Source organism: Rattus norvegicus, chromosome 2 (genome assembly GCF_036323735.1).
Source record: "Rattus norvegicus strain BN/NHsdMcwi chromosome 2, GRCr8, whole genome shotgun sequence".
Taxonomy (NCBI): domain Eukaryota; kingdom Metazoa; phylum Chordata; class Mammalia; order Rodentia; family Muridae; genus Rattus; species Rattus norvegicus.
Genome location: NC_086020.1, coordinates 121,725,691 through 121,740,110, shown reverse-complemented (window position 1 = coordinate 121,740,110; position 14,420 = coordinate 121,725,691). Strand labels below are relative to the sequence as shown.

The 14,420-nt window shown below is 39.0% G+C and overlaps 1 protein-coding gene across 13 annotated transcripts in view; it reads right to left on the bottom strand.

Annotated features, from left to right (window-relative positions):
• Positions 1-14,420, bottom strand: part of Bltp1 (bridge-like lipid transfer protein family member 1) — a 216,622-nt gene that overhangs the window by 112,692 nt on the left and 89,510 nt on the right. For all 13 annotated transcript variants that reach the window (XM_039101992.2, XM_039101994.2, XM_039101997.2 and 10 more), the window contains 4 exons: positions 13,235-13,305; positions 12,495-12,668; positions 2,994-3,114; positions 1,471-1,617 (listed from right to left, as the gene is read on the bottom strand). In XM_039101992.2, coding sequence (XP_038957920.1) covers positions 1,471-1,617; positions 2,994-3,114; positions 12,495-12,668; positions 13,235-13,305 — 513 coding nt within the window. The remainder of the gene's footprint in view (positions 1-1,470; positions 1,618-2,993; positions 3,115-12,494; positions 12,669-13,234; positions 13,306-14,420) is intronic.

Below are 14,420 nucleotides of genomic sequence, written 5' to 3'. Positions count from 1 at the left end.
GACACACTGCTATGCCCTTAAATCAGAGCTTAAAAGGTGTCTTTTATACCTAGATCACAAATACAAATAAAAAAATTAGTCCTAATGACATACTGCTGGGCCCATAGATCAGAGCTTCACTTGTGCCTCATCAGAGAAACTTCTTGAAGTAGGAGGTGATTAACACAGAAACCTTCCATTAGACAATGCAAGAGTCATAGACTTTGGAGCTCTAGGTCCTAAGTGGGATATCTTCAATGAACCCTTCCCCTCAGGGATCAAGGTTCTAGGCAAAAGAGGACGTGGGAAGATTGTAAGAGGCGGAGGTGATGGAGTCTCCGAGGAAATAGTCTTTCAGCAGGGCTGATGCACATATGAGCCCAGAGAGACAAGAAGCAGCATGAAGAAAAAGATGCGCACGAGTTAAAGCCGAGGGATTCAGAAGCAACTGACACCCACTGACAAGGGAGACTGTTTTCTCCAGTGGAGCCACACTGCATGTATTAACCTCATTTTAGGGCAGGCCTTATTCCAAGAGGTAGTTGGCCAACATAAAATGAACCGAGTTGTATTTTTTTGTACATTTTGTTTTGTTTTGTTTTGTTTTTTGTTTTTTTTTTTTTGGTATGTTTCTGTTCTGTTTATTTTAAAGAGAGAGAAAAAACATAAAGTTGACTAGATAAGGAGGTAGGGAGCAATCTGGGATGAACTAGGGGAGGAAAAAAAGCATGACAAAAACGTATTGTATGAAGAAGTTTTTCAATTAAAAAAATTATACTTAAAAGAAAATCAAGCTAGCTAAACTATCAGCTAAAGTAGGGGCTCAACGAAGTCCTAACCCTGTCTGAGGAGCTCTAGTCAATTGATGGCTACCAAGGAAGAGACTCAGTTTTCTTCAGGATGTAGTCCCGATGGGCTGTGCACATCCTAAGAGACTAAGTGTTGACTCCGTGAATTTAGAGAAAGAGCACACACATGCAATAGGGAGGAGGTCAGGGGAAGGGGAAGGTGGCAGAGGAGGGTGGGGAGGAGGTCGGGGGAGGGGAAGGTGGTAGAGGAGGATGGGAAGAAGGTCAGGGGGAGGAGAAGGTGGTAGAGGAGGATGGGAAGAAGGTCAGGGGGAGGGGAAGGTGGTAGAGGAGGATGGGAAGAAGGTCAGGGGGAGGAGAAGGTGGCAGAGGAGGGTGGGGAAGAGGTCAGGGGAAGGAACTGGGAGGACTTGATCAAAACACACTATATGAATGGATAAAATTTGTAATACAAAATTAAATTTTTATTGGATAAATATGGAACATTTTATTAAATGTTTACTAGTAGTCTGCTATATTAAATTAATTATATAAAATGTATATAAGATCATCAAGAGAATAGAATGCATCTTTTGATACTGCAAACTGTTTCACTAACATTCCCTTTGGTAAATGTAAAAGGCAAACAACAACATAATACCCTCTTATATCAGGAAAATGATTTCAAAAAGTTTAGCTTTACCTTTGGTATGCTCACATTAGCCTGCAGACCTTTAATTGTCACACTGTCCTGCTTCGTTGTGGCATTTGTCTGAGTTTGTCCCTGGTTAGTTGTACCTATCATAGGATGCTCAGTTTTTGATCCTCGAATATCTTGCTTGGGGGATAACTGAAAACATTGAACAAAGTTATTTCCAGTCATTTCCTAAGTTCTACATCACCCCAAAGTGTATATTCACTGTGTTGTTACCACTCCCCAGACCCACATGACATCAATGATCCTAAGACTCCATCTTGAAATTCAGGCAAAAGATGGCAAATAGGCCAGTTTGCCAGACTGAAAAAAGTACTACATACTAAAATGAAATCCATTCACAGATAAACAAAAATGGTGACTGTATGTTTTTATAATAGGTTATATTATTACTCATTATTATTACTATTATTATTATTCCGGGTAGTAGCAGTAGTTGTAAAACTGAACTCTACAGTCTTGAAGGATGACTTGGTTTCTGATAATTGGCCCCTTATTGGCTGGAAATAGCTCAAATTTCCCTTATTTATTCTGTTCTACCTGAAATAGATGAATGTAGCACAGAAAAGGCTAACATAAAATGAGTAATAATGATTAGTTTACCAGAAATACTCAGGCTCAATTTCACCTCTATCCTGGTTATTAATCTAAATATGACATAGATAAAGTTGAAAATCAAAAGAGAATCATCAAAGGTCCACCAGTGTGTGACTGTTTAGCAACTGGAGGCAAAGTCAGACGACAGCAGGAGTAGAGGTGTCACACAGAAAATGGAGTTACAAGAAACAACATAATAAAGAGAAGCTAAAAATACATATATCTTTGCTTCTGAAAGCACTAAAATACTAATTGTAAAGAATGTTTATCACAAAGATGAAGAAATGCTCAGCATTTACGAGAATATAACGTTGTCCCTGAGTACCATACTTCTGCTCCCAGGATCCTCGTTGGGCTGCTCACAATTCATAGCTCTAGCTCCAGAGGATCTAATACCACCTCTGCTTTTGAAAGGCACCTGTAATCATGTGCACAACTACACACACACACATACACAGACACACACAGACACACACACAGACACACACACACACAGACACACACACAGACACACACAGATACACACACACAGACACACACAGATACACACACACAGACACACACACAGACACACACACACACACACACACACACACACACCACAGAAATTTGAAATAAATAAAAAGTTTTCATCATTTAAGGACAAGACTAGTTAGAAAAGGCTGAGCTAAGCTAATTTTTAAACAAAAGAACAAAAATAAAGCTATGTTTTTTTAACTGATACTATTTAATCCACAGTCACTAACTGTGCTATTATGAAACCAATGACATGTAAAAGCTTTTGGAATCCATCAAATGGATTCCAAACTTAGTGATAAAATTTTGATACACTTAGGTTTTTCAAGTTTAGATATTCCGTCCGACTCATGGGGAAGACTCAACTTGCTATACCCACGGAATCAAAGGCTTCTTACGTTTTCTGAGAAGGTAGTCTTGCTATTTTGGACAGCTTCTCTAAGGACTTTAGTGTGAAGATCATCTACAATTGCAGCTGGGTGCCGGGTGCTCGCACAGTGAACCATAGCTTCAATATATCTGGTGAAAGAAAAAGAAAAATAAAGCATTAAAATTTCACTTACTATTACGATTAATTTTACTAAACAATCGGTGAAACTTACCACTGCTTGAATAGTTACAGTTCTTCAATACTGAAATGCAAAATCCTAAATTACATCTTTAGAAATTCTACAGGAAAAACAATTACTGAAATTTTAGTCCTACCATCACTCCCAACACCTCAGATTAGGCAGGAACATCTGCATCCAACACAAATAATGTTCAATAATTTCCACAGACTTCCACCTTACATTTATATCCAAAATTTTGGGTTTTTTTTTTTTACTAATTTTTACCCAATACATAAAAACTTTAAGGGTACTATGTAGATAATATGAATGCTATTTATTTAAGGTAAAAACTCTAAAAACTTCTATACACATCTGACTGTAACTCAGGACCAGCTGATCAACACTCCTCTATCTCCACTCTCTGTCTGTCCCCTAGACTTTGTTCTGCCTTTAAAATTCTGAGACAAAAAATGTGTGAGATTCCATGGTGATATCACGGACAATTTGTCTGTGTCTGTCTTTATTTGACTTAACCTACTGACCTCCATTTCCACCTGTATTGTCATAAATAACAGGATTTAATTGTTTTATGGCTAAACATTATTCCAATGTGTAAATGTACACAATTTTGTCATTTGGTAGACAGAAGTCACTTTCATTTCTTAGTTACTGTAAAAAATGCTGGTGTATATGGGAGAAAGATGTTTCTTCAACGTAATTTAATTTTCTTTGCATAAAAACCTACTAAGAGGGCGGACGAATCACAGTAGCTGTGTCTTTTGCTTTGGGAAGAACCTCAGTGTAGGGCTGTACTAACTTACATTCCCATAACAATGTATAACACTCCCTTTTTCTTTTAATAATGGTCATTCTCACTGTAGTTTTAAATGGCATTTCCCAAGTCAGTAGTAATTTTTCATACCTATTGACATTTGTATGTCAGTGCTGAGAAATGTCTACTTAGATCTCCTGTCTATTTTTAATTAGTTCTTTATTTGCTAATAGATTGTTGGAGATTCTAGCTATCACCCCTTTGTCAAATGTTTGCTTTAGAAATATTTTCTCGGCTGCCGCTGCAGAGAGCCCCTGGGCAGCACCCCACGAGCGAACCTGAGCCTCGGGACCACAGGTAAGACCAAATTTTCTGCTGCAAGAAAGCTGCCTGGTGAGCTTGGGACACACGGAAGCAGAATTTCTCTAGGACCGGGCACGTTCTGTGTTTACCGGAAGTCCCACACCCGAGGATCCCGGCCCGCAGCAGCTCTCTGCTCCCAGACCCGGTGAGAGAGAGACCCAACCGCCTGGTCAGGTGGGCACTCCTGAGGCTGCAGAGCGGAAGAGACCACCAACACTGCTCACCCCTGCCCACATCCCTGGCCCAAGAGGAAACTGTATAAGGCCTCTGGGCTCCCGTGGGGGAGGGCCCAGGAGCGGCAGGACACCTGCCTGAGACACCGCCGGAACCTGAAAGAAACAGACCTGATAAACAGTTCTCTGGACCCAAATCCCGTGGGAGGGAGAGGTAAACCTTGAGAGAGGCAGACAAGCCTGGGAAACCAGAAGAGACTGCTCCCTGCACACACATCTCGGACGCCAGAGGAAAAAGCCAAAGACCATCTGGAACCCTGGTGCACTGAAGCTCCCGGAAGGGGCGGCACAGGTCTTCCTGGTTGCTGCAGCTGCAGAGAGCCCCTGGGCAGCACCCCACGAGCGAACTTGACCCTCGGGACCACAGGTAAGACCAAATTTTCTGCTGCAAGAAAGCTGCCTGGTGAACTCAAGACACAGGCCCACAGGAACAGCTGAAGACCTGTAGAGAGGAAAAACTACACGCCCGAAAGCAGAACACTCTGTCCCCATAACTGACTGAAAGAGAGGAAAACAGGTCTACAGCACTCCTGACACACTGGCTTATAGGGCAGTCTAGCCACTGTCAGAAATAGCAGAACAAAGTAACACTAGAGATAATCTGATGGCGAGAGGCAAGCGCAGGAACCCAAGCAACAGAAACCAAGACTACATGCCATCATCAGAGCCCAATTCTCCCACCAAAACAAACATGGAATATCCAAACACACCAGAAAAGCAAGATCTAGTTTCAAAATCATATTTGATCATGATGCTGGAGGACTTCAAGAAAGACATGAACACACTTAGGGAAACACAGGAAAACATTAATAAACAAGTAGAAGCCTACAGAGAGGAATCGCAAAAATCCCTGAAAGAATTCCAGGAAAACACAATCAAACAGTTGAAGGAATTAAAAATGGAAATAGAAGCAATCAAGAAAGAACACATGGAAACAACCCTGGATATAGAAAACCAAAAGAAGAGACAAGGAGCTGTAGATACAAGCTTCACCAACAGAATACAAGAGATGGAAGAGAGAATCTCAGGAGCAGAAGATTCCATAGAAATCATTGACTCAACTGTCAAAGATAATGTAAAGCGGAAAAAGCTACTGGTCCAAAACATACAGGAAATCCAGGACTCAATGAGAAGATCAAACCTAAGGATAATAGGTATAGAAGAGAGTGAAGACTCCCAGCTCAAAGGACCAGTAAATATCTTCAACAAAATCATAGAAGAAAACTTCCCTAACCTAAAAAAAGAGATACCCATAGACATACAAGAAGCCTACAGAACTCCAAATAGATTGGACCAGAAAAGAAACACCTCCCGTCACATAATAGTCAAAACACCAAACGCACAAAATAAAGAAAGAATATTAAAAGCAGTAAGGGAAAAAGGTCAAGTAACATATAAAGGGAGACCTATCAATCACACCAGACTTCTCGCCAGAAACTATGAAGGCCAGGAGATCCTGGACTGATGTCATACCGACCCTAAGAGAACACAAATGCCAGCCCAAACCTGTATCCAGCAAAACTCTCAATTAACATTGATGGAGAAACCAAGATATTCCGTGACAAAACCAAATTTACACAATATCTTTCTACAAATCCAGCACTACAAAGGATAATAAAGGGTAAAGCCCAACATAAGGAGGCAAGCTATACCCTAGAAGAAGCAAGAAACTAATCGTCTTGGCAACAAAACAAAGAGAATGAAAGCACACAAACATAACCTCACATCCAAATATGAATATAAAGGGAAACAATAATCACTATTCCTTAATATCTCTCAATATCAATGGCCTCAACTCCCCAATAAAAAGACATAGATTAACAAACTGGATACGCAACGAGGACCCTGCATTCTGCTGCCTACAGAAAACACACCTCAGAGACAAAGACAGACACTACCTCAGAGTGAAAGGCTGGAAAACAACTTTCCAAGCAAATGGTCAGAAGAAGCAAGCTGGAGTAGCCATTCTAATATCAAATAAAATCAATTTCCAACTAAAAGTCATCAAAAAAGATAAGGAAGGACACTTCATATTCATCAAAGGAAAAATCCACCAAGATGAACTCTCAATCCTAAATATCTATGCCCCAAATACAAGGGCACCTACATACGTAAAAGAAACCTTACTAAAGCTCAAAACACACATTGCACCTCACACAATAATAGTGGGAGATTTCAACACCCCACTCTCATCAATGGACAGATCATGGAAACAGAAATTAAACAGTGATGTCGACAGACTAAGAGAAGTCATGAGCCAAAAGGACTTAACGGATATTTATAGAACATTCTATCCTAAAGCAAAAGGATATACCTTCTTCTCAGCTCCTCATGGTACTTTCTCCAAAATTGACCATATAATTGGTCAAAAAACGGGCCTCAACAGGTACAGAAAGATAGAAATAATCCAATGCGTGCTATCGGACCACCACGGCCTAAAACTGGTCTTCAATAACAATAAGGGAAGAATGCCCACATATACGTGGAAATTGAACAATGCTCTACTCAATGATAACCTGGTCAAGGAAGAAATAAAGAAAGAAATTAAAAACTTTTTAGAATTTAATGAAAATGAAGATACAACATACTCAAACTTATGGGACACAATGAAAGCTGTGCTAAGAGGAAAACTCATAGCGCTGAGTGCCTGCAGAAAGAAACAGGAAAGAGCATATGTCAGCAGCTTGACAGCACACCTAAAAGCTCTAGAACAAAAAGAAGCAAATACACCCAGGAGGAGTAGAAGGCAGGAAATAATCAAACTCAGAGCTGAAATCAACCAAGTAGAAACAAAAAGGACCATAGAAAGAATCAACAGAACCAAAAGTTGGTTCTTTGAGAAAATCAACAAGATAGATAAACCCTTAGCCAGACTAACGAGAGGACACAGAGAGTGCGTCCAAATTAACAAAATCAGAAATGAAAAGGGAGACATAACTACAGATTCAGAGGAAATTCAAAAAATCATCAGATCTTACTATAAAAACCTATATTCAACAAAACTTGAAAATCTTCAGGAAATGGACAATTTCCTAGACAGATACCAGGTATCGAAGTTAAATCAGGAACAGATAAACCAGTTAAACAACCCCATAACTCCTAAGGAAATAGAAGCAGTCATTAAAGGTCTCCCAACCAAAAAGAGCCCAGGTCCAGACGGGTTTAGTGCAGAATTCTATCAAACCTTCATAGAAGACCTCATACCAATATTATCCAAACTATTCCACAAAATTGAAACAGATGGAGCCCTACCGAATTCCTTCTACGAAGCCACAATTACTCTTATACCTAAACCACACAAAGACACAACAAAGAAAGAGAACTTCAGACCAATTTCCCTTATGAATATCGACGCAAAAATAGTCAATAAAATTCTGGCAAACCGAATTCAAGAGCACATCAAAACAATCATCCACCATGATCAAGTAGGCTTCATCCCAGGCATGCAGGGATGGTTTAATATACAGAAAACCATCTATGTGATCCATTATATAAACAAACTGAAAGAACAGAACCACATGATCATTTCATTAGATGCTGAGAAAGCATTTGACAAAATTCAACACCCCTTCATGATAAAAGTCCTGGAAAGAATAGGAATTCAAGGCCCATACCTAAACATAGTAAAAGCCATATACAGCAAACCAGTTGCTAACATTAAACTAAATGGAGAGAAACTTGAAGCAATCCCACTAAAATCAGGGACTAGACAAGGCTGCCCACTCTCTCCCTACTTATTCAATATAGTTCTTGACGTTCTAGCCAGAGCAATCAGACAACAAAAGGAGATCAAGGGGATACAGATCGGAAAAGAAGAGGTCAAAATATCACTATTTGCAGACGACATGATAGTATATTTAAGTGATCCCAAAAGTTCCACCAGAGAACTACTAAAGCTGATAAACAACTTCAGCAAAGTGGCTGGGTATAAAATTAACTCAAATAAATCAGTTGCCTTCCTCTATACAAAAGAGAAACAAGCCGAGAAAGAAATTAGGGAAACGACACCCTTCATAATAGACCCAAATAATATAAAGTACCTCGGTGTGACTTTAACCAAGCAAGTAAAAGATCTGTACAATAAGAACTTCAAGACACTGAGGAAAGAAATTGAAGAAGACCTCAGAAGATGGAAAGATCTCCCATGCTCATGGATTGGCAGGATTAATATAGTAAAAATGGCCATTTTACCAAAAGCAATCTACAGATTCAATGCAATCCCCATCAAAATACCAATCCAATTCTTCAAAGAGTTAGACAGAACAATTTGCAAATTCATCTGGAATAACAAAAAACCCAGGATAGCTAAAACTATTCTCAACAATAAAAGGACTTCAGGGGGAATCACTATCCCTGAACTCAAGCAGTATTACAGAGCAATAGTGATAAAAACTGCATGGTATTGGTACAGAGACAGACAGATAGACCAATGGAATAGAATTGAAGACCCAGAAATGAACCCACACACCTATGGTCACTTGATTTTTGACAAAGGAGCCAAAACCATCCAATGGAAAAAAGATAGCATTTTCAGCAAATGGTGCTGGTTCAACTGGAGGGCAACATGTAGAAGAATGCAGATCGATCCATGCTTATCACCCTGTACAAAGCTTAAGTCCAAGTGGATCAAGGACCTCCACATCAAACCAGACACACTCAAACTAATAGAAGAAAAACTAGGGAAGCATCTGGAACACATGGGCACTGGAAAAAATTTCCTGAACAAAACACCAATGGCTTATGCTCTAAGATCAAGAATCGACAAATGGGATCTCATAAAACTGCAAAGCTGCTGTAAGGCAAAGGACACTGTGGTTAGGACAAAACGGCAACCAACAGATTGGGAAAAGATCTTTACCAATCCTACAACAGATAGAGGCCTTATATCCAAAATATACAAAGAACTCAAGAAGTTAGACCGCAGGGAAACAAATAACCCTATTAAAAAATGGGGTTCAGAGCTAAACAAAGAATTCACAGCTGAGGAATGCCGAATGGCTGAGAAACACCTAAAGAAATGTTCAACATCTTTAGTCATAAGGGAAATGCAAATCAAAACAACCCTGAGATTTCACCTCACACCAGTGCGATTGGCTAAGATCAAAAACTCAGGTGACAGCAGATGCTGGCGAGGATGTGGAGAAAGAGGAACACTCCTCCATTGTTGGTGGGATTGCAGACTGGTAAAACCATTCTGGAAATCAGTCTGGAGGTTCCTCAGAAAATTGGACATTGAACTGCCTGAGGATCCAGCTATACCTCTCTTGGGGATATACCCAAAAGATGCCTCAACATATAAAAGAGACACGTGCTGCACTATGTTCATCGCAGCCTTATTTATAATAGCCAGAAAATGGAAAGAACCCAGATGCCCTTCAACAGAGGAATGGATACAGAAAATGTGGTACATCTACACAATGGAATATTACTCAGCTATCAAAAACAACGAGTTTATGAAATTCGTAGGCAAATGGTTGGAACTGGAAAATATCATCCTGAGTGAGCTAACCCAATCACAGAAAGACATACATGGTATGCACTCATTGATAAGTGGCTATTAGCCCAAATGCTTGAATTACCCTAGATCCCTAGAACAAACGAAACTCAAGACGGATGATCAAAATGTGAATGCTTCACTCCTTCTTTAAATGAGGAAAAAGAATACCCTTGGCAGGGAAGGGAGAGGCAAAGATTAAAACAGAGACTTAAGGAACACCCATTCAGAGCCTTCCCCACATGTGGCCCATACATATACAGCCACCCAATTAGACAAGATGGATGAAGCAAAGAAGTGCAGACCGACAGGAGCCGGATGTAGATCGCTCCTGAGAGACACAGCCAGAATACAGCAAATACAGAGGCGAATGCCAGCAGCAAACCACTGAACTGAGAATAGGTCCTCTATTGAAGGAATCAGAGAATGAACTGGAAGAGCTTGAAGGGGCTCGAGACCCCAAAAGTACAACAATGTCAAGCAACCAGAGCTTCCAGGGACTAAGCCACTATCTAAAGACTATACATGGACTGACCCTGGACTCTGACCCCATAGGTAGCAATGAATATCCTAGTAACAGCACCAGTGGAAGGGGAAGCCCTGGGTCCTGCTAAGACTGAACCCCCAGTGAACTAGTCTATGGGGGGAGGGCGGCAATGGGGGGAGGGTTGGGAGGGGAACACCCATAAGGAAGGGGAGGGGGGAGGGGGATGTTTGCCCGGAAACCGGTAAAGGGAATAACACTCGAAATGTATATAAGAAATACTCAAGTTAATAAAAAAAAAAATAACTAGATATCCCAGGAAGTTTTTAAAGAAAACTTTCAAACTGTACTATGATATAAAAGTATAGTCCCTAAGAAAGGGTCGTATATAATGATTCAGACTCCATTAAGCTAATTACAGATTCCCACGTGCAGCTTTCATAGTGAGTTGATTGTAATTCTTATTTATTAAAATCTAGATGTCTTGTGCTAAACCCACTGAACTGGCAATTAACCTAATGCTTAATGGTCAGGTTTGAGCATGAATTCAGCACTTCTGTGAACAGGAAGTTCAATGTGAACTGAGAAAGAAAAAAAAAATGTCCTGGGCCCTTTTATTTGAAGGGCAGAGAGCCACACAAGAAGTTCACCGAACTTCATGTACTTCATGTTAGTATTCTGTACAGACAACAACAACCACAACAAAATTTCATGTATTATTCTCCAGGCTAAATGAGTTCCTTCTTCTGGACATTTCCCAGCGTGGCTCAATAGTTGGGGACATAAAACACAACAATATTCTATTTTATGTTCTACTTCATGATTTTAATTGATGGCTAGATAATTAAAACAAACCATGGAACGATTACGTATCGAAGGACAAAAAAAAAAAAAAAAGAAATATTTTCTCCTGCCCTGTGAACAATGTCTTGTGTTTGCTAAAACTTTAATTTGTTGTAACCCCACTTATCTATTTTAGTTATTTTTCGCTAAGGTTTTGTATGCTCCACCCATCCCCAAAATGAAGAAATCATGTACATTTTAATGTCCTGAAGTTCTCCAATATGCTGTTTGTATGTGTGTGTGTGGGGGGGGGGGTGGTGGTGGATAATTTAACATTGCAGGTATTCTACTTGAGTTGTTAATACATTCTGAATTGACATTTTTGTTTTCTGGCTTTGTAACTACCCAGGATGGCATGGAGTTCATGATTCTCCTTGAGCGTCCCAAGTCCTAGGAACACAGACACGTGCCACTCCATCTGCCCCTCCCCCACATTTATTTATATTTGTTCATTTATTTTTTTCTCTCATATATTGCAGCCCAGCTGCAGATCCCTCTCCCTCTTCTCTTCCCCATCCCTCTCCTCTACCACCTCCCCTACCCCCTAATCCGTTTCTCCTCCATTTCCCTTCAGAAAAAGATAGGGCTCTCAGGGATATCAACCAAACACAGCATAAACCAGTAATTATTTTTGATTCTCCTAAAGATAATTTCCTATAATTTTCATTAGTATTACTCCTTCCAAGAATCTTGGAATTTATCAGAAAACATTATGTACCATTCCAGCCAAAGAAGTGTTTTCATGAGAACTGGTCCTCACTGAGTCTTTCCCTTCTTCCTTATCTATGTGACTCACACTCCATTCTGTTTCGTTTTGGCTTCTACCTAGGTCAGTTTTATTTCCTTTGGTAGAAATTATATATATATATATATGTATGTATTATTTTCCCTTTAGCTCTTCAATTAACAAGTATGAATATGAAGTATTACTTCCCACATGTTTGATCATTTTATGCTTATCAGTCAGATGTAAAAGACAAAGTATATTATAGTTATTATAACAGAATACATTTAGCTTGAAAAAGTATCAGATGATTAACTAAAACACAACCACTTTAAAATCTATAAACTCATAATAAACTCTGTATAACATTTACGTATGTCATGTAAATGTGTCACTGCACAAAGCAGCAGTCATATTTTCAGACCATGGTAATACCTGTCTAAGGCTTCAGCCACCAGTGGAGTCAGAACAACATCAACAGTGCCTTTTACTTCAACAATGGCTGTTGTCTTGGTCTGAGCAACAGGCTGATCTAGGGCCCACTCTTCTGTTAATGTTTCATCATCTGTGTTATCAACAATTTTCTTGTCCAGTGGAGTATATGGTGTGCTGTAGAGGTAATCATAAAAGCATATGTTTAAAAGAATATAAACAAGAATAGAAGTTGAAGCTTCGTTAACATAAGTGACCATTTAAATTGTATTTATTTCAGTGAAAAAAATCACAGAGACTAATATTTCAAGTCCAAACGCTTTTAAAAACTAAGCTGAATGAGGTACAAAATGCATATTAGTCAAAGATGGCAATTAAATCACATGACAACAAATATTTTTTGATATATTTATTTACTAGATAGGCTTTCCTAGAATATGCATACAGGTTTATCTACTCCTGCACAAAAAACTATTTGGGTTAATTTATTTTTAAAATAAGGCCTAAACTCTAGTACAAAATGTTTATTACACAGAATAAATTCTACTAATCTCATATTCAAGAAGGACTATGATTCTGAACTTTAAAAATGCAATTTTGGCATCTTTTGTTCTAGCTATTTAGAAGATTGATGCAGAAAGACTCTTTTAGTCCCAGAATTGAAGGGTAAGTTAGGCAATATAATATGATCATATGCCTAAAAAAAGAAAAGAAAAGAAAGAAAAGAGAAATAAAAGTCTTACTTTGAAGTTGATCCTGAAAGTTGCATCCCTCTATCAAGCAAAGAATTAGCAGTAAGTCCTTGTTTGATGACCTAAAATAGAATAAAATGTTGCTTATAGTCTAAAATTTTAATTATTTCTTATTGTTATAAGCAATATTTGTGAATATCCAAAGTAACCTTGCTATTATGATCTTGATAAGTTCAATATAAATAGTTAAAAGAAGATATTCAATGGGTAGCTTCATGTTTTCCTCAAGTAAGTGACAAGAATTATAAAGGTTGAAAAGACATGACTCAAACAGGAATTTCAAATGTCCTTTCTCTGTGAGTTCTTTCTCACATTGAGTTAGTTCTTTCTGAAAGTCTTATAGTGCAGTCACAAGACATGGAAACATCAGCCACACACATGAAAGCCTAGATGACCACAGCCTCTGCCTCTAACACAGTGGCCCCAGGTCTGACTCTCATCCTCAATGATTTCTCACGCTTCCATTTTCAGTTAAAATGCTATGACCTGTGCTGGGGACTATGGCTCAGAAAGTGAGGTGCTGCTGCCTAAACATGACAACCTGAGCTGGTGTCCCCATTACCAGAAGGAAGACCAGAAGGAAGCATGTGCTATGATCTCAATGAAGAGTGTAGTGGAGACAGGCAAATCCTAGGAGTTCAACAGACAACTAGTCTATCCTAAAAGAGCAATCTCCACGTTCTGTGAAACTTCCTGACCCCAAATTAAGAAGAAAAGTAATATAACACCCCCCCAAATATGAATTAAACACCCGCACACACAAAGATTCCTAAACACTGTTCATTATTTTAGAGATAAGAATTTTCATACTGGCTATTTTATATTTATACTGGTTAAAATATATACTAAATATATTTGAAATGTATTTGGTTTTCTAAAGCCATTTATACAACCCACATTCATGCTAGATGATAATTCAAGTATCAATAGGACCAGAAGCAGTTAGCGACTAAGAAAAAGAAAATTATTTTTTCAAAATAATGCCAAATCTTAGTTAAACTTTTTTAAATTTTAATTATGTGTTTATCAGTGTGTGTAAACACAGGTAGGTGCCTGTGGAGGCCAAAAGAGACATGAATTCTTCGGATCTTGAATTACAGGTGATTGTGAGTCAACCATGGGTCCTGAAAACAGAACTCCAGTCTTCTAAAAGAACATCATGTGCTCTTAACCACCA